The sequence below is a fragment of the Triturus cristatus genome, chromosome 12, assembly GCF_964204655.1.
Source record: "Triturus cristatus chromosome 12, aTriCri1.1, whole genome shotgun sequence".
Taxonomy (NCBI): domain Eukaryota; kingdom Metazoa; phylum Chordata; class Amphibia; order Caudata; family Salamandridae; genus Triturus; species Triturus cristatus.
The window spans coordinates 318330867-318358251 of NC_140595.1; the positions used below are offsets into that span (position 1 = coordinate 318330867).

At 45.2% G+C, this 27385-nt stretch overlaps 1 protein-coding gene across 2 annotated transcripts in view; it reads left to right on the plus strand.

The window, feature by feature from the left end:
• TK2 (thymidine kinase 2) overlaps nucleotides 1-27385 on the plus strand; it is a 246922-nt gene that overhangs the window by 59866 nt on the left and 159671 nt on the right. For both annotated transcript variants that reach the window (XM_085640007.1, XM_085640006.1), the window contains exons 3-4: nucleotides 9163-9237; nucleotides 23110-23163. In XM_085640007.1, the coding sequence (XP_085496133.1) occupies nucleotides 9163-9237; nucleotides 23110-23163 (129 nt within the window). The remainder of the gene's footprint in view (nucleotides 1-9162; nucleotides 9238-23109; nucleotides 23164-27385) is intronic.

Below are 27385 nucleotides of genomic sequence, written 5' to 3' on the forward strand. Positions count from 1 at the left end.
GTGATGTCCGAGTCAGTGTGCAGACACCGGACGGGCTCGGGGAGTAGCGGTGGGCCCCGCAGGTGTCCTCCTAGGCCTGTCGGTCTACCGACAGTGTTCTGTGCCCACAGGGATATGTGCAGAGTGCTGGAGGGGATTGGCTTCACCGGAGTCTTGGTAGGCCAGGTTGGACGGTGGCCCCCCCCCTGCTGATCACGATGCCGGGGAGCGAAGGTAGGATTCCCCCTCAGTTATCGCAGATAGAAAGTTTGTGTGAACGGCGGAGCGTCAGAGTCTGGCTAGTGCATCAGGCAGATCGGCACAGGCTGCAGGCAGCGTCCCGGGGAAGCCCAAGCGTGAGTCCCCCCACACGATGTGAGCGCTAAGTCAGGGCCCGCAGCTCTCTCGTCTCCTCCCGATTGTCGCCATCAGCGCCCCATCATAGAGTCGCCAGGTCGCAGGTACGGGGGGGTCACCGGGGTCCAGTGTAGGGAAACCCACCTCCTCACCAGTCACAGGGCACTATATGGTCCAGCAATCTCCAGGCACCATTCATCAAAGCTCTATTTGTTCTATTTAGGGAGTCCCTGAGGCTGTGCTCACACCTCTACACCTCTCACCTAGTCCAGGTCTGAGGCGGCAGCCTGACATCGGCAGCTTTCAGCCGCAGGGATAGTCCGGAGAACAACACTGGCGGGCCGTAGCAGGGCCAACAGAGCTCACAGGCAACACGGCCACTGACACGCCGCACCCCACCCCACCTCACCGCCTCACCTGCACCGTGTGGTCTTCTCACTGATTAGAGCTGGGGGGAGGGGGGGAGTCAGACCCCCCCCCCAGCAGCACAGACCGTGTGCCAGGCGGTCGATGACAGCAGAGCACCGCCACAGCCACCCGCCGGTGGGGGCCACCTCAAGTCAAGCAGGAGTCAGTTCACAAGTAGGGGGCCAACACCACAGTCCTCTTGTGTCCCAGCTCCAGGCCACTCACACAGAGATCAGGGATGTGTAGGGACGGTCGCCTCACCTCAGGGTTCCTCGCTTTGCCGCAGTAGAGGAGCGGCTGCACACCTGGCGCGTGTATGGCGATGGAGAACAGGATCAGAGCAGGATTATGATCGGGGCCAGCGGAGCTCTCGTTCAACACGGCTACTCCGCCATGTTGCTGCCACGCCCCCCCCGAATCTTCTTTTTAATCACTCTTCTATAGAAAAACATGAGCTATCCTTGATCTTAATCTCACTTTGGTTTAAGGTTCAAATAAATATGTTTTTGGCTATATCACCAGGCTATTCTTTCATTTTTTTCTGCACGGGCTATCTTTCGTTCTCTAACTCGTGTATATGATAAATCTTATTTATGTAAATGTCATTATTTTCTTTATGTATAGGGGTCTTTTTATACAACTGACTGTATGTCTTGAAGATGGTCTGACAGACAATTACGTCACAACAGACCGAAATGTCGACTTTCTCACCTATTTCCTAAACATTTGTTGTATTTAAGTATAAGCAAATCCTGTGCACACGTGACAATATAATTAAATTAGATCACAGAAAAGATAACAGGGTTCAAAGAACAATGGAAAGATGTTTTTTTAATTCAAAACGTTGTCTTTCATCAGTACAAAGAGCGCCAGCCGACACGTGTTTCGTCAACAGTAAAACAACTGTGACTCTTCAGGGCCAGATGAGCAATGTCATACGAAAAAGATCGAAAGCCGTCGGGATTAAAAGTAAAGAAGTCTCCCATGGGTCGGTGTGACCAGGAAACCAAAGGGCTGTGTATATCGGTGCGTGTGAAGCTGAATTTGCTTCCGAAGTGCGAAGTCCGAAGTGCGAAGTCATCAGCAGAGGATTGCGGTCGCGTGAGTTATAGTTGCCTGCACTAACTATAACGGGGGAATTTCATTGGTTTTTTACGAGGGAAATGCCCAGCTAACTAAAACATGTGTGAAACCTATGGTTTTTTCAGTGAATTTGCAAGGTTTTTTAAATGCAAATTCCTAACTATAACGTGTGTAAAACCTATGGTTTTTTCAGTGAATATATATATATATATATATATATTTATTCCGATCTATCATAATTTTATTCCGATCTATCATAATTTTTCAAAAAATCTGTAATATTTTTTATCACATGCATATTTAAATAATTCACACAATGTATTGTTTAATAATTATAAAAAAATTAATACAGTTTTAATAAAAACATGTCTCTGACTTTCTTTTTACATAGTTTTTATTATTACATTTTGTGGTTGAAAAATTCCAAAACAAAAGGAGACTTTTTAAAACTAAATAAAACAAGCATGTCTCTGAGTCTTTCTATTAACATTTTTCGGCCCAGAAATTGAAATAATAAAAACAACCAGAGAGCCTTGCACTCCAGCTGAAGAGCAGAGAGCTTCAGCTAGGAGTGGTTTTATGAATATGTTAAATTTTCCTGCAGTCATTGATTTAATGACCTAGGAAACTTACTGGCTTTTTCTTATGGTGCTGGAGGCTACTAGACTCCCTGCAGCCCTTAACAACATAAACTAAGTTTTGTTGCTGACCCTCCCCATTCTAGGGGCACCACTAAGCTTAATAACATATAAAATGTAACCCTTACAGACATTATGGGGCACTCCTTCAAAGGTGTAGTGAATAATAAATGAGCGGCTCCCAATGCTCGTTCATAATTCACTTTAAATTTTTTTTACTATGGTTGTCCCGATGCCCACCCGGGACACACCCTATTTTTTTTTAATCCGGGGAGTTTGGTGCGCAGACCCCTCTCCAAGCCACAAGTGGCCCTGGGGACCCCATCACCCCGGGCCTTTTAAAACAAAATAAAGGTAGGGGGTGCCGAGAAGCCCGCTTCCCGAACCTTAAGGGCCCCTGGGACCCCATCCAGCAGGGCCATGGGTGCCATGGTGGGTGTCCACCCGTGGCTCCCACAAAACATTACGTTGGGGGCCGCAGGGGGCCCCACCGCCCACGCGGTCCCAGCCAGCAACATACCCGGTGCTGGCGGGAGGCGGCAGTTTGTCTTTGCTCCTGCCTGGTGGGAGCAGCTGTTTTTAACTGCTCCTGCCAGACAGGAACAAAGTGGAGTTTCCTGCCCAGGAGAGTGTGTGCTGCGGCCGCAAACTCCCCGGCGCGGAACCACTGTGTCTGGGGGTGGGCTCCCCCGGACACTGTGTATCTTGCCCTGGGGTTTGGGGTCTCTGATGGCGTATACCGGTCAGGGATTGCGCAGCCCCCTTATCTTTTTACAATTGTTTGGTCCCAGGGGATCGGGTCCTTGTGGCCCAGTTGAGGCTCGGGGGGGCTCATGCGCCCCTTCCCTTAATAATTACTTTTGGCTCTGGCATGGGGATCTATGGTCCTGTCTGGCTTTGGGAAGGGGGCCCCACTCACGCCCCTTCCCCAATAAATTGCTATAACGAAAACGCCGACAGGTGTTTTTTTTAAAGCCACAATCCAGCATAAGTGTGACTCAAAAAGTCTGGGACTTCCTCCAAAAGGACCAGATGGTATTCCTACCTTGCCCCCTTAAATCATTTTTAAAAATTATTTTCGTCCTGTAATGGCTGCTGCAACATTTTCCAAGCTGTTGTGACCTGCTAATCAGAGCGCTGCACCTAGGGGAGCTAGATGGCCCAAGGGGAAAAAAAGCCCTGTGGGCCAATCGGTAGGCTCTATTTTTAAAAATCTGGTTTGATGAACTCTTGAGTGAGTCCCTCTAACCCAACTGTCCAGATATACAAATATATTTGAGACTTAATGTTTCAAAAACGACTGAACAGACTAACCCCAAATCATAACAAGCATTGGAAATGCAATAGGTCTCGCATTTGTTTGAATTTGAACTATTGCCATTGTTAATGGCAATGTCTTTCACCTATGTGTTATGGAGTGTATGGATGTATGTGGTGTGTAGTGGAATTATGTGAATCTTATTTAATTAGCTGTGTAATGATGTGGTGTGAAGTGGATTTGTGTAGTGCAATTGTGTGGCAGGTGTGCTGAGGAATTTTATGGATAGTAAATATGTGGAATTGAGTGTGCTGGAAATATGTGGAGGGTGATTGTGTGTTATGGAGTGGAATTAAGTGGAATGGTATTTTGTGTAGTGGAGTTTAATCATTATGTGGTGTGCTGTTAAATTTTGTAGCATGATGTGGAATTGTGTGGTGTGGATTTGATGTATGTGGTGTGTTGTGTAATTCTGTGGTTAGGTTGTATTATGTGGTTTGGTGATGAATTAAGTGGTGTGGATTGAAAATGTGTTGTTGAATTGTGTGGCGTGAAACTCAGTTTAGGTCAGCTTTTTTGTTGATGAAAAAGAACTAATAGGTAGGAGCTAAGCTCCAGATGTGTATTTGGTGTTTTAAAAAAAGAAAGAGTTGGGGATATTGGTGTTGTAAATATAAATGTCTCTTAACTGTGTGTTATGGAGTGGAGTAGATGTTTGTGGTGTATGTTGGAATTATGTGGATTGGATTGGAATTGTTACCTGTGGCATTGAGCTTTGTGGAGTGGATTTGTGTAGTTGAATTATGTAGCATGGTGTGTAGTGGTATTATGTGGATAGTAATTATGTGTTTTTCAGTGTATTGCACAGGACTGACAGATAAACAGGCCAGTGACATGTTTGGCACGTCACTGGTAAACAAGTCTGTCCTTCCACTATAATCAGCCAAATGGCAATGCAGCGTGCGCAATGTAATTCGTTTTATTTATTTATTTTGTACTTACCTCTGTTTGGCCGTATGCCGAAGTTTACTACCCCCCACCCTGCCCCTCCCCCGCCCCGCAGCACTCCCTCCATGAGCCACTACTTCGCAAATGATGGAATGCCACTGCAAAATGTGATGAGAGCTCCATATCCTTCCATATCTTACTGATATAAGTAGGTTTTAGAGTGAATGGGGCCTGGGAACCTTGAAGGGCGGATGGCCCTCTTGCTACAGAGGGTCCAGAGTCCTGCATTATGGCCCTGCATGAGACAAGCAGCACTAGCCCCAGACTTCATTTAAAATGCTGATGGAGAAACCTTAAAACTGAATTCTGGATGAATGCACTTTGATAAGTGAAGGCACTTGGTACTAAGGTGAAAAAAATACTGGGTGCTCCGCTTATAGTCACCAACGGTACCTATATTGACAAAGCCAGGGTATCCACTAGTGGTGTAACACAAAATGATGGGGTCCCTGCAGAATGTAATGCAGGACCCTGGGCAAGGAGTAATATGTCACAGGTATTCAAAGGCTTGAGTTTAAATCAGGGGGATGCAAAGCACTATAGCCCATGTTACGGCCAGAGTTTTAAGTGGGATGAAAAAACTTGGGGTCTTTCTAAGGGGCGTGATCGATATCAATATTTGCATGGCTTAAAACACCTAAGCTAAAAATCTTTGCTGAGCATTGGTATTTTGCTGCTTCTGTCATTGCGTCCAGACATATAATACAACATATAACATTACACCCACAACAATCTAGGATTATTGGCTTTGTCAATTGTTATTTGCATAAGATAAATAAGCAACACCTTCGGCATAACTATATATTATATTGAAAATGCTTCCATTCCGACATGATGAGACTGTGAAAGTACTATAATGCCTTTCTTTGAAGTTACCTCAAATACAATGAAGGGTGGTACTGCTGCCAAGCTAAAATGTGTTTTTCGCCCTGAGGCTGAGCAAAAACGGACAGCCTGATAGGGAACCGTCTCAGCACCTGCTTTTTAAAATTGCGGGGTTGAGCACCGGCAGGACCCGGCCCACTTAAAGGCCTGGTTATGCCTCTGTTGCGATCCAAAAGCAAAAACTCAACTTTTGCAGTAATACAAACGCGCCCTACGCCCCCATATGACAGGGATTTCGTTTATGTAGCTTTCAGGCTCATTTCTAAAAAATTCTAAAACGTCTTTTGAATTATTCAAAAGTGAAACGGAACCGAGAACGAGGACTTGAACAAGGAAATGTGCGTGTGAAGAACTCATGCTCACCACTGCCAGCATATTTCTCTCTCTCGCAGCGTAGAGTCGTTGCTGGCGGCCTCAGGCCACCTAGCCTAGCAAACATTTGACCTGCGTTCAAACACACTGCCAGGTCTCAAGGATGCGCCAAGTACGGATTTATGTTTGTACAGTCAGTCCAACGGGTACAGTGGGGTGGGCAGTATCCGGGACACGCTGTAATTGGCCCGGGTACGTTTTCAAAGTGTGTTTGGAAAAGGAGAGAGTGCATAACCAACTAAGGAAATGGGCACTCAACAGCCCCCACACAGACATCTGTATTAAAATTAAGGCTCCCTGTTTTTACTGATTTTTACAGATAAATACAGACAGAAAACATTAATTTTCTTGTCTGTATTTATTTTTAAATGTGGATAAAAACGGAAATTGGGTTGCTTTTTGAGTAATTCTAAATACTGTCTGCCATGACTGCCAGGCCAATAGACGTGTGGATTGATAGATAAGGGTGTTTAAAAAAAAAAAAAAAAAAGGAATTTTAGTAAAGAGGCTTCAACAGCAGTCGATTTGCACAAGGTTGATACTGAAATTTGCATATTTTCACATAAGTTCACTGATTTATCTTCTGCGGGCGTTCGCAGCACTGAAACCTGGCACACATTCAAGCATGAGTGCATATTTATTGGTTAAATAAATGTGGAAATATACAAATTTTACCTTAATTTTTGCACAAAACCCCAAATAAATATGGATAAATACAGATAAAATTAGCAAAAAATAAATATGGATAAATACAGACGGAAACGACAAAAAAATAAATACCATAAAACTGGGAGCCCTTATTTAAAATCTAGGATAGCTTGAAGAGAATCTGACCTCTGACTCGCTTCCCCTCTGACCCTACTGCCAGCAGGGCTTCGCTGCTCACTGGATTTTACTGTACAGAGCATATCGGGTCACGCATTTCGCTTCTGCCAGGCCTGCTGTAGTGGATGTTGAAGCAAGCAGTGCCAGAGGCAGGGCAGAGAGCACACGCCAGCCGTGAGGCGGCAGAGATATCGAAACCTCTATTTCAGTGGATGGGTTTCACAGAAGGGCGCGCCATCCACGCTAGGTGACTTTTGTGGACAGGCGGGATTGTCCAAATTTGAGGAAGTGATCCAGTGTCTGTGTTAAATTAAACATTAAAACAAAACATGAAATTCGTTCTGTGTGCACCTTTGTTGCACAGTAGCCGGCCAGGCTGTCCAGCCGTGCTGGCAGAAAATACTAACACATATAGTCAAAACCTGAAGAAAGCTACAGAAAAGCACATTAGCTGGAGGGGAAAGTAACAAAATTAATGGAAGGGGAAAGTAACAAAATTAATGTAGTCCCCAAAGGAACACATAACCACCTACAGCGCAAGGAAACTATAGTTGGCTGGTGCGCCTGATGGAAAAACGGAAATGATGTATGGGAGTGCCAACCAACGAGGAGCCAGCAAAGACGAGCGATGGAGGAGTCAACCTATGGTGAGTGGTGGGCGGAATTTTACCACTCACAGTAATTACGCCAAGTCTTACAGACAGCGCATGCGCTGATGTTCGACCTAAAAAGGACGGTTTCTGGACCAAGATCTAGCTTCCTGTAAAGTTTGGTGTAAATCTGTTCAGCGGTTTTGCGGTAGTGCTTCTTAAAGTTTGTGGAAAATGCATGGCAGTTTGTGTTTTGGGACCACACTTTTTCTCAGCCCCCTCTTGATGGATTACCCTAAAACATTCTATGAACAAACCAGGCAAAAATAGAGAAACGTTTTGGAGTGTTTTGTGGCGATTCGTCATACACACACACATACACTTTGATGGTCTTTTGTACTACCATGCATAAAGTGTTGTAACACCACAAGACCGGAGTAGGGACTTCTGTGTTTCGTACTGTTATTTTTTCATTTGTCATACTTTCTGGGATTCAAGATATGTTAAATTAGGTGTTTGTTAAAACCTAAAGGTCTTTTTACTGATTGAAAATTTATTTGAAAATCCAAACATCCGCCCAATATAATGCTACAGAATGAATAATGACTTGGCATAGACCAATGTCTTTCCATTGTCCGATTTTGTTGAGGTTCATTCATCTCTCATCTCAGTGGTTTCTGCACATCTTCACGACCAGATTATTTTTATCCATAGTCAGGCTACTGACTCATAATAGCCTCTTTCCAGGCTTAGTGCGCTCAGTCTCTATTTGGTATGTAGGGCCCTCATGAGTATTGCAGCTTGAGGGTTTCATATGATCTCAAAATGTGTGGCCTCTTGGTTCAGATGGTGCTTTTGCCAGACTCCTGTGATGGAAACTCACCATGAAGCTGTCTGTTCAGATTAATGAAACGTTTCCTGTTTTCAATGTGGTGCACTAGAAGTGTTTACCTGAGATTCTGAAATGTTGCATCGATTGCCCTGCGGTGTAGCAATTGTGATAGTATAGTAAACTCTCTAATTATTTTGTATATCATGTATAGTTTTAAATTCAAGAGCTTTTGCTTTTTTTATATACTTTTTTTTTAGCTAATTTATGTATTTATTGCACCACGCACTTTTCGAAATTAATTGTGTAAGCTTTGCCTATTCTTATATCTCAAAAATCCAATGTACTCTAATATGAAAATGTGTGTACAATTACCATTGTTTTTATTTTTTTTAATCATGACTGACAGCATGATGCAATTTCAGACGTAAATGTTTGCTGTTGTTGCACTTTCTAGGCCATTTTGACCGAAATAAAGTCTTTTTGAATTGAAATTGAAACATTAGGCTGTCTTAGTAAAAAAAGAAAACCTGTGATAACTTCTCAGCAGAAGGCATCTGTTAGTTTGAAGAGCTGAAGACCTCAATCTTCTTCAGGGTGTCATTAAAAGCTATGCATCTTAATAACTTTTATACTTTTAGTCTAGATAGCCCTTTGTATTTCAAGTTGTCTTTGCCATCCTCTGGATCTGAATCTATGTTGCAAGTATGTGAACATGTGCTTTGCTGAATTATTTGAAATATTGTGGGGTGGAGACTGCACAGAACAGCTGCATACACTGCTCGCATGCCCGCTTGTTTCCTATTTGACAGCTGAGCATGTATAGCATGGTCACTGATCTGTTTTTCCCCCAACTCAGTATCTACACAAGTTGATATTGTAAAGAAGTCTATTTTCTATTGCATATAACGTTTCCTTTTCTGTCACCAGATTTGCATTGAGGGAAATATTGCAAGTGGAAAGACAACCTGCCTTGAATATTTTTCTAAAACTCCAAATATTGAGGTAATCGATGCAAAGTGTTTTTGTTTTGTGCATCCACAAACGTGTGTCCACCAATCTGTTGTATTTCTTAGCTTTGTATTAGTTTATGCTAGTCTCCCTGTGTTCTCGTGATAATTGTATCTCTGCTAGTTGAGGGTGTTTCAGCTTGAGATCGCACATTTTTAAATGAAAAACAGACCTTCGGCTCAGTAAGCTAGCCCATGGTCCCACTAACCCAGTGAAACATATTCTTGGCTTTTTCAGTCATTCAGATTATTTAGAAGTCTATACCACCCATTCACTTATAGAAAGGATCTGCATCTTTTTGCATGATTGGCTGGGATTGCTGGCAGATTGGAACCCTGAGCACTGAGAGGTTGCAACACACCTCCTCAGAAATTAGATCTGACCCCTGAACATGGTGCTTAATTTACTAATCCCAATTTTAATATCACATCTTTAGTTACAGCCACAATGCAGTGGAGGAGGAACCCCATCAGGACATTAAAGTCAGTTGTGATGTGGGCTTCAGTGTGGAATCACATTATCCACATTACTGTCATTCAAAGCATTTCCCTGAGCTGCTGTGGGCCAAAAACTGCAGCACTCATGTGAGAGTAAACCTTTCTGACATTCTTAAAAACCTACTTCTAATAGTAGTTAAGTCACCTATGTGTAGTGTTGAAGCCCACACGACCTATATGCATAGTGTGTAGACTTGAGGAATGTCATGCATGGAGTTAGCATGTATCTGCAGTAACAAGATTGAAAGTGCTAATTAACTGTATATATCTTAGAAGACTTTATTATTTGAAAAATCAAAATGTAGTACCCATACTTTTATTTGTTCTTTAAGGAAAGGAAGGGACAGTCTGAGTATATTTTGCAATACCTCTGAAGCAGTAGTATAGCAAATAAGGGGAAAAGGACGTCTGTCGTCCAGCGAGTTTCAGTCGTTGCAGTTTTTAAATAGTAAATCATTTTACAATTAAGCACAACATAGAGGAAGACTAAGTGCAACCTTTTTTGTGTTCATCCTTCACAGCTGACTGTTTGGGAACTAGAATTTTTTTTTTACCTCCTGGCAAGGTTGGAGCACTGCCTCGTGGGCTCTCAAACCCATGTGAGATATCATTGATTTGTCACTCAGTGATATTTAATTTTGTCATATGCAGGATGCAATATTTCTGTCTCTTTTGTCAGGGAATGCTTCTTCTCTTTATCTTCTAGGAATTCATATTTAATAATTTCCATGAAATGTTGTATATAGATCAGCTGCCCCAAGGTGGCATTCGTGCACTTTCACTGAAGTCAAAGAAAAGTTGTATTAGATTGAAGCTTGGAACAAGGAAGTAGATGACATTAGGGAGGGTGAAGCCTGGTGAATTAAAGAGCATTTATAATGCATTTGTTCCTGTTTGGGTTCTTCCTGAAATCCAAACAGAAGAGTCTTCAAATCCTTTGTTGAAGGCGAGAAGAGAGGTTTGGGTTCTGAAGTCAGAGTGAGGGTGCACCTGAGTGATGTTGCCGATCCATTGAATATCTGATTATCTGATTATGGGCTTTGGGAGAGTCAAATATCAGGATTTCTAGGAGAGGCGAGCCCTTGTTGCAAGTCCTCTTTGGCCTCCTAAAATAGTGGGGAGACAGGCCCTAAGAAATCTATTTGCCCATTCGCTATGGTGAGTCAGATTTGATCATGGCGAGCTATTTTTAGGGTCTACTGGCATGGTCTAGCAAACTCGAGTTGGCAAAGAACAGGCGTTCTGTTCATTCGGAAAGTGAATGCGCTACAAAAATGCCTTTAAATCCTGTTTTTATCTTGTCACAATTGCTGTGGATGCAAACACAGAGGCCAATTGCCTGTTTGTGTTCTAACAAATTGCTGCTTATTTTATCCTGGAGATTTGTGTTTACTTTTCTTTCTCTGACTGCAATATTAGAAGACTGTAAAGTGAACTATCTGACAATTGTGCGGGGTACACAACATTTAAATAGCATGTAAATTTACTGTATACAGATTTCACACTATATTTCAGTAGACTGGGAACCACTTTTTGTAGTTCTGAAGTCAGATGGAAACAAATTTGAATAGGATCAAAACAAATCAAAATACTTTACTTGGTGATGTGCAAATGATTCCACGTTATTGTTTTATCAGTAAAACTGCATGTCGATTGGAATGTGTGTAGCCATTTTAGCGGCAAATATTTGTCTGTTAATGTCAGTACACTATCACCAAATGCTTTAGGAGTATATTTATTAAATGTAAGAGTTTGTATATATGAACTGAGAAACAGCCATGCCCCAATGACAATGCTAATAGGCAACTAAGAGGCAAGTCATCGGTCATGTGTACCCTGTATGTGAGCTAGATGTTTATTATATGTAGAGTAAAAGTATAGTCTATCAAATCAAACGAGGTATTTATACAGCAGACGAGCTAAAATCCAATATTTGAAGGATAATGTAGAAAACGGCGACTCTGTAAAATAAATATTTGCTTATGATCACACAATGTGAGACAAGTTTATGGGTCCACTCATTAATGTCGAGTAGATTATTCAGGTCACTAGAACTGCAGGTCTGCTAACATTTTTCAGATTTTTCAAGGCCTGAAGGTTAGTTAAACAGGGAGGATTACTAATATGACTTGCTTTGTGAGCCAGGCATGCATCCAACCTTGAATGTAAGAGTTCTTTCTAAGCGTAACTAATGCTGGTCTCTTATAATAAGTAAGATATTTCTGTCAATGTTAGAAGTCTAGATTTGGAGATCCGAACTGCTTTCAGAAATGCTAGCTAGGACCCTCGGTTTCCAGTTGAGTGAGCTGAGAGTAGGTGTTCGTACATTTTTTGTTGGTCAGTGTAGGTTATAATTAGCAGTCTTGGTAATGTTTTGTAAACATTGCCATGACTGCTTGTTGTTTTAGATAATATAATTCAGTGACTGAGCAGACATATTAGGGCAATCTTCTATATTGTACAGTGAGTGGCAGTAAATTATATTTCAAGATCGAAGGGAGATAAAAGGCCCTCTTTCGTTGTTTTGCTGAATAGATTTTGAGAGTTTGGTGTCAGAGGCAGGGCCTTTAAATGGATTCAAAGCTATCTATCTGACAGAACACAATGTGTCCAGCTGGACTCCTTTGTGTCTCAAACCACTTGGACAGTTAAGGGAGTCCCACAAGGGTCCATCTTAAGTCCCACTTTGTTTAATGTACATTTGGCCCCCTTGGCCGGAGTCATCAGAAGGTGTGGGTTTGAGACCATATCGTACGCAGACGACACACAGCTGATAGTCCCTATTGAGGATGACGCTGCAGCAACTAAACTAAAGTTTAAAAACTGTATGTCCAATATAGCAAGATGGATGAGTAAGAATTTCCTTCAGCTCAACTCTACCAAAACAGAGATACTGTTGTTTGGTAAAGCTGAGGAACTGTGGACCCCAGATTGGTGGCCATCTGAACTAGGAGAAGCACCCTCCCCAAAAATTTGGGTTAAGAATGTAGGCATTAGAATCGATAATAAATTATCGATGGAAGAACAGATGAAGACATTGTCAGGCACCTGTTTCGGAGCAATGCGGATGCTTAGACAGATCTTCCCCAGGATCCCTCTATCGGCAAGAAAAACCCTCATTCAGTCGCTCCTGGTCAGCCGACTGGATTATGGCAATGCTTTACTTGTTGGAATAAGGGAAGACCTACTGTTATACTACAGGTGGTACAAAACACAGCAGCCCGCCTTGTCCTCAATAAACCGGCGCAAACTCCCTCTTTACCGCTCCTACGTCAATTACATTGGCTTCCTATTAGGAAACGTGCTATTTTTAAGCTGTTATGTACAGTCGAAACTGGAATTGTATCGACCTATGCGTCAGTTGAGATCTAGCGATCGCAATCTGCTTCGTACGCCGAGAATTAGGAAGGCCAAAATGGGTGGTCGGGCCTTTTCTCATCTAGCCCCCAGCCACTGGAACAATATCCCTGAGGAGATCCGGACCTGCGCCGACCTGTCCTGATTTAAGAAAATGCTCAAGACCTGGCTGTTTTAAGTTTATGCTGCTCATTGGGTGTCATCTTCTCAAGCGCCAAGAGATCCCCCTGGGGATGATTCGCCACGCCATACAAATGAGTTTAATAAATAATTATAATAGTTGGTTGCTTCATGTCAGATATTTACATTATTATTGGAGACACCTGCAACCAGGCCTAAGGATCAGGTTGGATCTCTGTCAGGAGTCCAGATCTTCCTTGTTATTGAGCATAGTACATATCTTCTCACACCAGTCACTCAAATCCTCCCTCAACTCCTCATCCGTACCTACCTCTCACATATGGACCTATGCCACAATCAGACGCGCTCTTGCATTTCATTATTATAAGTAAGTAGATGGCATAGCACGTTGTAGCTATTGAATTCTTATTTGTCTCTTATGTGGAAGTAATGAGAGAGCCACAAATTAGTAACTGTTTTTTGCTGTTTTCAGTTTAAGGTGTTGACCCATAGTTTAATGTTGTAGAGAGCTGTCAACTGTGGCACGTACAGCTCTCTGCCGGTTACTCAACACATGCTGCCAGTAATGGATTAAAGGTGAGGGAGGCATTATCATATTTAGGTGGATGCCCTGCCTCCCTGACATCTTAGGCGAGCTAACGATCTGAGTGGGTAATTGTTTGGGTAATACCAGTAAACTAAATGTATTGTCTTAAATTGTATAAGACCACATCAGCACTTGGCACTGATTTGTTAAAGGGAAACATGTTTTTCCAGTTGGTGTTTGTCACTGTTCTCATTTTGTCGGTGCTGGTCATGGTAGAATGCTCAGTTGGCACATAGTGCTCAGTGTGAAAGAAATAAAAAGTAGTTTCGCAGTATTCATTAATCTTCTGTGTGGAAACGACTGCCCATCTTGTATTCCAAATCTTATTTAACCTTTTCAGAGGCCCAAAACCCCTTTCCATTATATATGTTTCCCATTTCCTGGCAACCCCCTTCACCCACCAGGTGACAAACGCAGGTGGTGATATTGCAGGAGGTCATAGAAGCCAAACTCAGCCTTAAAAGAAGCTTGCCTCAGAGTTCTCTTTACAACTGAGTCTCACATCAACAACATCAATGAGATCAATTGTGGGGTATGCTGTCTGTGTTTTCTAGGGTTCATAAATATTATTTCTATGCTACTTAACAACAGACAGTAACATCTATTTTTGTTCCGGAAGTCTTCTTGCTCCAAGTGCTGAAGGTGGTGACACTTACTGGTTGAGGTGGGTGAAACTCTACTAAAGCAACAACCACAGTCCTCGTCGGAGTGAGCCACAAAAATCACTAAATTAACCTGTGGTAGCTGGGCACAAAAGCAGTAAGGCCTAACTTGCAGGCAATGCCTAAAGTATTTATGCGTGCTACGGCAACAAATAATGGGCGCAATGCTGATTGAATCAAATATTCACCCCCCAGTCAAGAGATCTAGGTTAAATCCATTGTTGTTTTTCTCACTACGCTTCCCCAGTGTAGACCCAGCCATAGGCAGTCTTGACCCACTTCTCATGGGAACAGTCCATCCTGAACTGCCAAGCTGGGTCGTCCCTGGACCGGAAACAAACATCCTGAGACCAGTTTTGGGTTACACCCCTCATCCAGGCTAGCTTAAATCCAGTGGCACAGTGAGCAAGGGACCCAAGTCTGGCCATACCCATCCCACTTAGGACAAAAAGTGCTGCAGCAACTAATGATGGAAGGAATGCTGAATTAATCAAACATCCATCCTCAGTCAAGAGATCTAGGTCAAATCCATTGTTGTTTTGCTCACTACGCTTCCCCAGTGTAGACCCAGCCATCTGCAAATCATTCTTGACTCACTCCTGATGGGAACAGTCCAGCCCGAACTGGCAAGTTTTGTCCTCCCTAGACCGGAAACGAGCACCCTGGGACCTGTTTCAGGGTATCGCCCGTCATCAGCCAGGCTAGCTTGAATCTAGTGGCACAGCGAGCAAGGGCCCCACGTCTGTTTGACATTGTTTAGCATTCTGTCCATCATTTGTTCTTTTTTGCCTTAAAGTATTTATTCAGCACACAAATAGCAATAAAGTGAAAATACAACACTAGAAGAATCCCATACCAATTAAGATGAATAGAGTACATCTTAATAAATAAAATGAGACCAAAAATACAAAAATACAATCAGAAGAAAAGTAGATATGCAATTTCAAACGTTTAGGTTAGTATAGTACTTAAAAAGCACAAAGCTCCACCCGCAGCTATCTGGTCGTGCTAGATCGGGGGGAAAGTAACAAGTTAAGGTCGGCCACGATGGAGTGCTGGCCAAATACGGTGACCAGGTGAGTCCCGCTGAAAAAGTTGCCTTACCAAAAATCTGGCGCGAACAGTACAATTTGTGGTGGAGGAGGCCGTGAGGAGCAGGGAGAGTGTCGTGGATGGTCATCGCTCTAGCTCGAAGACTAGGGCGGGTGTTTTGCGGATGTTCATTGCTGTAGTACCTGAGATCCTGTCCAGCGTCGTGGACAGTCATTGCTGGAGCTTCATGTTGGCGGGCATTGTGGTCTGTCGATGCTCTTCTGCGAAGTTCAGGTCTCACGTTGATGGTGGTCGCTGTAGCACAAAAAGTCGTGTTTACCAGAGCTTTGCATCACAAAGAGCCCAAAACTTCAGAATTTCTCAATTTTCTTCAGAGGGGTGCACTCTGATGCCAACCAAGGGCCCAGGAGTTTGGGAGCCACCTCTTGGAGATCAGGAACTCAATCGCTGGAATAGGCTAGCAGGGTCCAGGTAGGTCCAGTTGCAGGTCCAGGTGAAACAGCTGGGCAGTTAAAGGTAAGCCACTGAAGCTTGTTGTGTCCCTGTAGCTCAGAGCAGGAAGTCAGCCAGCTGGCCCTTGGAGTCATTTTGCTTGGGATGAGAGAGTAGGGGAGGCCTTAGTAGCTGGGCAGTCCTCTGGCAGCAAGGCAGTCCTTCTGTAGTATCCACAGGTCCAGGATTATACTGAACAGTGTGTCTCGGGGTCCAACATTTTATACCTGGTGTCAGCTTTGAAGTGGAAAAATGTCTTGACTTCTCCTCACATCTGTTTCTGGAATTTTCTATGTTCCCCTACCTGGGCCACACAATTTCTGGGGTGACAAACGGCTATTATGAACTTCTTACTGAGTGCAGGAGTCAGTCCTTATTGAAGTGCAAGTGTGGTAGGTGATAGCTCCGTCCCCTCCCATCCTGTCAGGAGGACTCTTCCTGCTAATATCCACGCCCCCCTTGTGACACTGGGAGTAATACACAAGGCCAGTTGCTGACTACACCTAGTCATGTGATCCAGGACACTTACTGCAGGCACCAAATGGTTAGAACCAAAAATTGCAACTTGATACAACTAGCATTTTCTGAATTGTGACTTAAAATTTGACTTTACCATCAAAGAGGATTTTCTACTTTCAATTCTTTAGAGACCAAACATGACAATTCTACCTATTTCCAAGCAAAAATGATCATTTATCGGACAAATTAACCTCCGCTCTTCAGGAGTTGCAGTCTGGTAAGGCACCGGGTCCCAATGGATTCCCGAATGAATTCTTTAAGAGGTACTCCCAGCAGCTGGGCCCTCACTTTTGCAGAGTGGTGGAGGAGGCCAGGGAGGCGGGCAGCCTGCCCAGGGATTGGCGACACGCGGAGGTCGTGGTATTTCATAAACCCGGTCGACCCCCTGAACATCATGCCTCGTATCGCCCCATCTCCCTTCTCAATGTGGAGGCCAAGGTCTTGGCAAAGGCGCTTGCCAATCGCCTCCGTCCCCACATCTCGTCTCTTATACACCCCGACCAGGCCGGATTTATGCCCCAGCGGGCGACCCGCCACAATATACGCAGGGCACATGCGGCCATAGCGGCTGCGGGTCGTTTGGGGGTCCATGCGGCATTATTACTTGCGGATATGGATCGGGCATTCGACTCCTTAAGCTGGACATATTTGTTTGCCCTCCTGCGTCGACTAAATCTAGGGCCTCGTTTCCTCTCCTATTTGACCTTACTCTACACGGACATTACTGCGTCTGTGCGAGTGGCGGGCTCTGTCTCCGCTGTCTTCCCTATTGGTCGCGGCACTAGACAGGGGTGTCCTCTGTCGCCCTATTTGTTCGCTCTGGCGATGGAGCCCCTGGCTGCGTGGGTGCGGGTTGACGCGCAAGTATCGGGGTTCGAGTGGGCGGATGGCCTGTCAGATCGTATTGCCCTCTACGCCGACGATGTGCTATTCTTTCTTACGCAGCTAGATAGGACTGGCCCGCGGCTGCTACGCATTATGCAGGTGTTTGGGGAGACTACGGGCCTGTGTATGAATGAGCGTAAATCTACCATTTGGGTTCTGGGAAGCGGGGCAGGTCCGGGTGCTTGGGCGTCTGCGGTACAGGTGGCGAGTGGAGGGTTGAAATATTTGGGAGTACTCCTGTCAGACGTTAGATTGACCTCGTGGGAGGGGAATCTGGTGCCTGTGTGGAACAGAGTGCGAGAGGATGTTCGTGCCTGGTCTCACATGCCCCTCTCCATATATGGCCGCTCGGCCATCTTCAAAATGGTTGCTCTGCCTCGGATGCTATACCAACTGCAGAATCATCCATATCCTATTCCCGGGGGTTGGTTCCGCCAAGTCAACGCACTACTGGGTCAGTTCCTCTGGGGTCGTGCGGGTGGCGCTGCGTACATGTTTTAAGTCTACATTTTGTGGGGGACTTGCCACCTCAGATATTTTATCCTACTATATGGCATCCCACCTGCTGGTCCTGAATGAATGGTGGTATGGCGACAGGTCGGATCCGGCATATAGCCTTGAACGCCGCCTAATGGGGGATCATTCGCTACATACACTCCTCTATTCCGCTCCGCTGCGACGTTTACTACCAAGTGTGACGCAACTGGTCTTTCAGATTTGGAGGCAGGCGCTGCGGAAGATGGGTTGGTGGAATCGCCTCACGGGGGAGACGCCACTATGGAGAAACGGGGGTCTGCCACAAATGGCGACCCTCCCCGGATTTCGGGACTGGGATGCGATAGGGATTTCCACCTTGGGTGACGTTATGAGGGGGCCCATTCTGAAATCCTTCCAGGAGCTCCAGAAGGACTTTCATATGCCGCGTACCCAATTCTTTAAATACTTGCACTTCCGGCATGCTCTTTCCCCCAGTCTGGTGGGTCTTGAGGAGTTGGACGATTTTAGTCCAATTGAGGCGAAGGTGTTCATGGGGGACCTACGAGACCACAAGATTTCGAGAATATATCAATCCCTGGTGACTCACTGCTCCCCGTCGTTGCAGCATCTCCGTGAGGTTTGGGAGGAGGATGTGGGTCAGCTGGAGGAGGAGGACTGGACGGAGGCCCTGGCCTCGCCGCGAGGGGCGGCTGTCGCTGTGAGCCTTCGGCTCATCCAGTTTAAATATCTGCACAGAGTCTATTTCACTAGAGTTAGGTTGTATAAGGCGGGCCTGGTGGCCTCTCCGCATTGCCTCCGTTGCCTGAATGCAGAGGGGACGCTGCTACACACGGTATGGGACTGCTCTGTGTTAACTAGGTTCTGGCAGGGGGTATTGACCTGTCTGTCAGAGGTGCTGGGTTGGGATCTCCCACGGTCCCCCAAATTGGTGCTCCTGCATGTGATGGAGGATATAGGGGGCAATGTCTATAAGCGCCATCTGATGCTCCTGGGTTTTACTCTTGCCAATCGCGCTATAGCGAGGGCGTGGAAGGCGACAGTCGCACCTTCAATATCTGTCTGGAAGACCGGTCTCGATTTTTGTATGGGACTAGAGGCCCCCATCTATGTGGCACGGGGCTGCCCCCGTAAACATTATAAAATATGGAAGCGCTGGGCGGACTACAGGGGACTGGAATTAGAGCTCATTTTAGAGGAATAATTGGGTGGGTGGTGGGCCATCTTCCTCCAGCTTTAAAGGGGCATGGCACACTGGAGTACCAGGCGCAGCCGGGTCTGGGGGCTATGGGTCATGGAGAGAACAGAATAGTAGTCGTGTATAGATCAGCTGCTTTGACTAGATGGACAGTGCGATGGGTGGGGGAGTGGGGTGGGGGGTGGTGTTATGTTTTTTTAAGGGAGGGGACTGCCTTGGTTCTGCATGTCTCTTTTGTAGTCTTTATACGATATTTCATGAGGAAAATGTCAAAGCTAGTATGTTGTATCTTGATATGGTTGAAGTCTCTGGGCCACAGAGCTTCGCTGAATGTGTCTTTGACGAATAAAATTGGTTTACAAAAAAAAAAAAGATCATTTATTAAATGTAATAGGGTAACCCAAGGTTATCCTGGACTTGAGGTAGGCCTATACGTAGTGAAAAACTCATTTTAAGTGTTACATGTCCTGGTAGTGGAAAACTCTCAAAGTACATTCCCAACTTTTTTTATGTAATGCAACTTGCCTATGGGCTGTTTAGCGTTACTAGTATGTATTAAAATGGCAGGTTTATTTTGCCAGCTCGAATTGTTTGTTTAAAACTGCATGCAGGCTGCAATGACAGGCCTGAGACATAATTTTACAGACCCGGAGTATATGTAGTAATACTTTTCTAGGGACATATAATTAAATTAAATATGGCAATTGGATGTTAGCCAAATTGACCATGTTTTAAAGGAGTGATCAAAAGCACTTTATTACTGGCTAGCTGTGGTAACCTGCACAGAGACCTAAAACCAACAGAAACAAATTTCAGCAAAATGGTAGGGCTGAAGGCAAAATGTTCAGGGGAAGGCCACCCTAAGGCTGTCCGGTCTAACAGGAAGGACAAGGCCTTCTGAGCAGGAACCAGTGAAGAGAAGAGAGGTCAACATAGGATCTAGGTCCTGAAATAATAATGTGTGCCGCAAATGCATCACTCCCTGAAAATCATCATTGCATCAATCTTTACCAGTGTCACTCATCCTATCACCTATACCTGGAGTCATGCTAAAAACGTGACATATGCCCTCCAGGACTTTATCAACCTTAAGATCTATATCCTTTCTTTGAGTATGGTTAAAGATGATTCCCTAATAAGTACCCTAAATTGCTAAGTCATAAGCAGTCAAGGTAGTGAGCTCTAAATTATATGAGGCAATGCTCCGAAGGGGAATGATCAAAATTTTGACCAGGTGGTACGGAGGCCAGATAAATCCCTGAATTAATCTAAAAGTCTAATCATATGTGGTACAGCCACTTCTAGATCTCCCAAATGACCTAAAGAGTCATCTATGTACAATAAAACTATATGCACCATGACTCCTCTTCATATTCCATAATCCGTTAATTCAAATCTTATCATGCCCTCCCACCATATCAATTAGCAGTGGGGAGAGTGGGCAGCCCAGTTTCATTTCTCGGCTGGATTCCTAACTCTCAGAAGTCTGTCCGCCCTTTCTGACCCTTGCACTTAGACAGAACTGTGACTGTGTAATCCGGCTCATAATATATGGTCCAAAACCGAGAGCCTCAAGCATCTGGAATAGGTACTCTCATCCTTCTGTGACAAAGGCTTTCTCGATAACAAGCAAGGCCACTGCATAGTCCATATCATGCATTAAAAAAAATCTTACATGTACACGTTTGTGTATGTTGCTAGCCATATTGCTGCTGGGAACGAACCCTGTCTGGTTTTGTGGAATCACCGTCAATCACTATCCCTTTAAATAGTCTTTTTGTAGTGGCCTTGCTGAGAATATTTATGTTTGTTGATCATGGATGTTTGTCTATATGATTTAACCTCTATGTGGTCCTTCTCCAGTTTAAGCACTATTACTAAAAACTATCATTGCTTATCTGTGAAGTCCAGTAGAGTACCGATCTCCGAGGCCTCCATGCGAACTTTGAGTAGCTTACCTAGAAATAAAACTAAAACCACTTTATAACATTCAGTTAATACCCCATGTGGGTATGTGGGTTTTTCCCATGTTGCATATCTGTGAGGGCTGCCAGTAACTCAGTCCTTGTGTGGTGCTCCTCCAGATCTTTCCATAGGTTCACGGGTGGTCTCCACTCTCCATGTGCCCCACGATTGAGGCAATATCTGCGGCCTTTGCATTGTAATTTAATAGTTTTAGATAAGATAATAAACACTTTGTTATTTCCCTAGGTAGTTTCCATTTGAACATTTTCGTCAGTTATTTCCTTCTTTTTGTAAGTCTCTAATCACTAGCATTTTCCATGATTTACCTAGTTCCCTGTTGTGTTTCTGTCGGCAGAAAGTTTGAGTTCTTATCTATTCTAGAGTAGAGATCCCTCAGTTTGTGCTTATGTTTACTTCTCCATATGGCTTCAAACGTAGGGGCTGATTACGATGGTGGCACCACCGTATCGGAAACGGGACCGCCTGACATGCTGTTGGCGCTCCCGTAAGAGGCATTACAATGCGACTGCCACCACGGCGGTCACAATGCCTATATTTTGCATTTCGGCGGTTGCTGCTGGCTGCAGTTCCCGCCGCAATGCAAAATAGGGACACCTGATAGATCCCTGCACTACGTGGCAGGCACCATGCAGTGCCCATGTATCAGCTCCATGAGGTAAGGGGGGGCCCGCTACAGACCCCCAAATCTGGTTCCGCCAGCCGTTTCATGTTGGATTGACCACCGCAGACTGACCGACGTAAAGGGATATTATAATCCCCACGGCGGTGCCTGACAGGCACTGCCTCCATTCTGGGGATGGAGAGCGGTCCGTCAGGCAGTCGTAATCATTCCGACTGTCGGGCCCTTATCGGTCGGTTATTCCAACTGCCACATACCTGCCCGCCATTGTAATATGGTGGGTGGTAAATTTGGTTACGATGGTGGGGAGACCGCCGCTGACAGCCTGTCAGTGGCAGTCTCCCCACCATCGTACTCAGGCCCTTAGTTTCAAGCCTGATGATGTCCATTCTCAATTGGTCACGTCTCCACACATTTTACCAATGCAGGCCGTCTGCTGATAATTGAAGCGCTATTGATTGGGATTCAATCAAAGTGGCACTCAAAAAACATTATGGTGTGACTGACCATGGTACAAAACACATCACTTTGTAACATTTCGTCCCTTAATCTCCAGGTGGGGGATTCAACGTTGGTGTTTAATACAGATGAGAACAAGCAGCAAATGATCAGAAAATATCTGGCCCAAATAGCGCTCATCCTTGTATCCATTAACAACTCACCCCTGATAATAAAAAAATAGAATCCAAACTTCTGTATGACCCATAGGGTGGGTGTAAAACGAATATGCCAGGCTATCTGGGTATTGCTCTCGCCACTGTGTTAGTCTTATCAAGATCAATGTGAATATTCAGAATCTGAATTAAGCCTGTCTTCAGAGCCGGCCATGGGAAAAAATGTATCTTTCACTCCCAAAAGATGACATTAAAATCCCCTGCCCGAGATCACTGGGGTGTCTAGAAAAGGTGCCATCATATCTGTCAGCTTATGGAAGAACTATACATTGACTACATTTGATAGATATACATTTAAGAACGCAATTCTCGACAGTTTAATACACTGCTAACATTTATACATCTGCCTTCTGGGTCCTGTCGTAGTGATGTGGCTCTAAGTTGAACCACATTACAACTCCCTTAGCACACACTGTATCCCGTGATCTAAGGCATTAAGATGTGTCTCTTGTAAGAAGGCAATACCTACCACTACTACTGGTTTTATGTGCACATCACCATCTTGCTGGCCGTGCAACTAGTAATAGGATGGATTCAAATTTATGCTCAGTAACTTTACTGAAGGCAAGAAACCTTCTCCATTTATTTTGTTGATAAGTAAAGTGGTCAAATTCGTTTTTGTACCTAGCCATAATGTGTAGGAACTCAGCATGATTGTATGTTCTGCTATTAAATTATGATCATTTTATTTCAATGTTGTAGGTTATTACAGAACCGGTGACTCGGTGGAGAAATGTTCAAGGGCACAATCTTCTGGTAAGAGCTACAAGCTTCAGTATTAGTTGCACAGGGGTGTGTGGCCTGGGATGCATGGCAGCAGCAGTGTAACCGCTGAACTCTGGCGCCCGTGGCCCATATGAGAGCATTTATCTTGTTGGGGGTGGGGGGGCCACCTGGAAGCATCAGCTCGAAGCAAAGGGCTGGAGGAGAGTTCTCCGACTTGCACGGACAGACACAGAGACGGGGGAACGCCAGCCAAGATGGCACCAGCGGAACGCACCCCTGGGAGGCATGGCCATGAAGGGAATCCCCAGGAGAGGCTGTGAGCAGGTAGGTGGCCACCCTGTACAGCTCCACCGAGTGGCAAGCAAGATCGCCCGTCTTCGGAGGAGGCTGGGCAAGAAGAGGTGCCTCCACTAGGGTGGCGAAGCCTGAGTACCTTGGAGGAATCACTGTCAAGAGAACAGACAAGTGTGGTGAAAGGGTGTCCCCACCCCACCTAAAAAACAAATGAGGCATTCCTGCCACCAGGGAGAGGGGTGGTAACCGGGGGGAGTTAGAGGCACCCCCCCTCTTCCCCATACAGGAGAGGTCATGGCGAGACTGGCCAGGGTGAATTGGCTGCACTCTTGGAACTGGCGGAGAGGGAACCGTCACAGGCGCATATCGCCTGGGGGATCACAGAGGCACCATAACATCTCATCCTCACGGACCACTGGGAGGCCATTTGAGCCAGGAGCTTTCCTAGTCGGGGAAAATTATCTGAAAAAAATAATAGTCTTCCAGGAACTAAGCAATGTGAAACAATTGGGTATTTCTTACCTTTCCCCGACAAACCAACAAAAAAAGGAACTGAACTGCAACAGAGTGATCACACTCAACAGAGCTAAGCCTGACAGCGATTAGGCAACTGCATAGGGCTTTGATGGTTTCATATTTATACTGCGTATTGAAGGGGCAATCAACACACCATTAATTGAGGTGGTTGGCAGTTCCAAGGCTGCGGCTTGATAAGGTAGGGAGGGGCAGGAGTTTGGGGTGGGGGTTCAAAAGTTCAGAATGTTATTACTCTTGGGGGAACAGCAAAGGCGTTCGTGAGCCTAAATATTGGCCGAAATCAGGGACTAACAGACAAGCGCCAACGAAAATGGCAGTGCACACCCTCAAATTGTTAACTTGGAATGTAAATGGCCTCTGCCACAAAATTGAAAGGGGACTAGTTGCCTAAGCCCTTGTGAGATACTCCGTAGATGTATTCCTGCAAGAGGCACGCATTAAAGGTAATAATACACCAGCACTAGGACGAAGGTAATACTGATTGATCGGCCATGAAGGATTTACCACTGGCTGTAGTACTTCACTGCAATACTAGTCAAGAACTCCATAGCGCTGCAAGTTACGAAGGTGTGGATGGACACCCTGGGGCGATATACCGTGCTCTGGGTGAATGGGAAGGAGAGATAAGGGTATTTTTAAATGTGCATGTTTCGTCAGGGCTGCAAACAGACACTCTGCACACCTGGGACAAGTTCTGGTGGACATACCATGGGCATTGACTATCCTGGGGGGCGACTTACTCATGCACCCACCAATAGACATAACTCCTAGCAGAAAAGTGCAGCAACTCAACATAGGGAAACTGGAGGGCTTTGTCCAGGCAATGGGAATGGGATATGCCTGGAGGTCAATCCATGGGCCGCGCAAGGGATACGCCTACTATAAGTACACCCGCGTAGATTACTTCTTTGCGCCATTACTGATGGCCCATAGATTCACTGAGGCAGAATATAGGGCGTGGTGAATATCTCATCACTCCCCACTGAGGATTACACTACAAGCACCAAATCCGAGGGGGAAAAGTGAACGGCAAATAGCAGCCTGGCGGCTAAAGAATCACCTAGAAGTTGAACAACTGAATAGAGTCACAGGCTTGTTTTTTACAGAAATTACCGACTCGGTGGATGTTGCGGCTACCCTTGGGGAAGGGCTATAAAGTCACCATAAGGGTGTAGATAATTTCAGGTGAGGTAGGAGATAAAAGACAGAACGGAACTGTGAAGAGGTGGAATGGGAACTCTGGGGGTTAGAGGCCCCACACTCTTAAACCCCCATAGAAGACCTCACCCAAAAGATACTTCAGAAAACAAAAGAATATCGAACCCTACTGACCAATGACATTAAACAAGTGCACATAGCCCAGCAAAGGAGGACATATGAATTGGGAGATAAGGCGGGTAAACCTTTAGCATGGCTCGCAGCTCGGGATTCAAGCAAAACACACACTAGTGACCTTCTAGGCCCCATAGGAGAGAGGGTCTCAGCCAGCGAAACAATAGTGAATGTAATGACAGAATATATGCAGGACTTTTACTTAAGAAAGATTCCCGCCCAGGGGTCAGATTTGCAGGACTTTGTCCGAGGCTGCCCATGCAGGAAATTGGAGCTCGAAAAGTGCTGGACCTGGAAGCAGATCTGACCGAGTGTGAAATACAGATCGCAGTCTCTCAGCTGCGGACTAGGAAAGCTCCTGGCCCAAATGGCCTCCCAGTGGAACTCATAAAGAAACTGGCCGCCAGTATTTTGGTCTACTACATAAGTTGTGTGTGCAGGTCCATCGGAAGGGTGAACTCCCCATAGATTTAAGAATGGCGACTGTGATACTAATACTCAAACAAGGGAAACCGGCGGACAAATGGGATTCATATAGGCCTATCTCCCTAATAAATCTAGATACCAAAATCCTAGCTAAGGCCCTGGATAACAGACCGAGGGGAGTGATTATGTTCTTGGTCCACACGGACCGAAATGGGTTTATGGCCCACAGATCAACAAGGCTCAATCTTTGTTGACTTCATAATAATATAGCAGCATCAAAAGGGGTAGAAACACCATTGGCTGTGGTCTCCCTCAACACTCGTAAGGCTTTTGGTTTGGTGGAGTGGCCCTTTCTGTTTGCAATCCTAGAGAAAATGGGCTTCTGGATGAAATTCTTAGCCTGGTTCTGCTTATTATATCCAATCCTAAAGCGAGGCTCAAAGTAAACCGGATTCTCTCCCCAGACTTCCAGATACAGAAAGTAACAATGTGGGCTGCCCTCTACTGCTGAGGCTGTTTTCTTTGGCGATGGAACCGCTCGCTGAATTGGTGCTAATTGATACCCAAATAGAAGGCTGGAGATTGGGCCCCACATGGGAAGACCACATATTGCTATATGCGGATGACGTCTTGTTGTACTTAGCAAATGCTCACCAATGCCTGGTAAGAGTAGGGGAAATATTTGAGATCTATGGGAGGTACTTTGGTTGAAAATTAATTGGGAGAAGTCATTGATCTTCCCAATGGGCACATGAAAGGCGAACATCACGCGTCCCATACCACTGGTCAAACACTGGCACTTCAGATATGGGGCACTGTGGATCTCTAGAGGAGAGAAATCCCACTACGAAGACAATTTAGTCCCCTTACTTTGGAGGCTGGAGACCGATGTAAAACATTGGAAGACGCTGCCACTCTCATTGATGGTAAGAGGGTCTATTTTTGCACGATTCTCCTCCCCACCCTTTTTACGTACATCCACCAAAATAGCGCGTAGCTCATATCTAAGTTGTTCTTTGGGGTAATAAACATATCCTTAAGAACCCTACTTTGGCAGGAAAGCCTACCAAACATAGCACTATCCACCTTCCAGCGCTCAACATATGAGGGGGGGCATAATACTTCCAAATATACAAATGTATTTTGAGGCAGCACAGGGGAATGTAATTAATGAATGGGTATATGCACCACTGGAACACCCAGCTGTCTGACTCGATCGGGTGACTTGTGTGGGTGTGTGTGTAGGGGGGTGTATATCTGAAAGAAACACGTTAGTTAGATTCCTCACCTTAGAATATCCCCAGGCGTCAGGCTGGATCCGGAAAGATTTTTGTAGCAATACCCCTTGTGCGTCGCTAGGCGGCGTCTGCGGCTCCGCGTCCGTCGTTGGCGTCGTGCGCCGGAATGACGTCGTCAGAGTACTTAGACGCCGCCCTCGCGCGCTGACGTCAGTTCTTTTTTCCACGCCAGACAGCGCCGATCCGGGAAGAGCTTACCCCTTAGTCACTTTTTGACTAAACTTTTTTGACTCTTTTTGGTCTTCTGTCGACTCGACTCTGGTGCCGGTAGGATGCCAGGGTTTAAAGCCTGTGACTCCTGTCATCGACTGATGTCGGTGACGGACCACCATCGCCTGTGCCTTAACTGCCTGGGGGTCGACCAC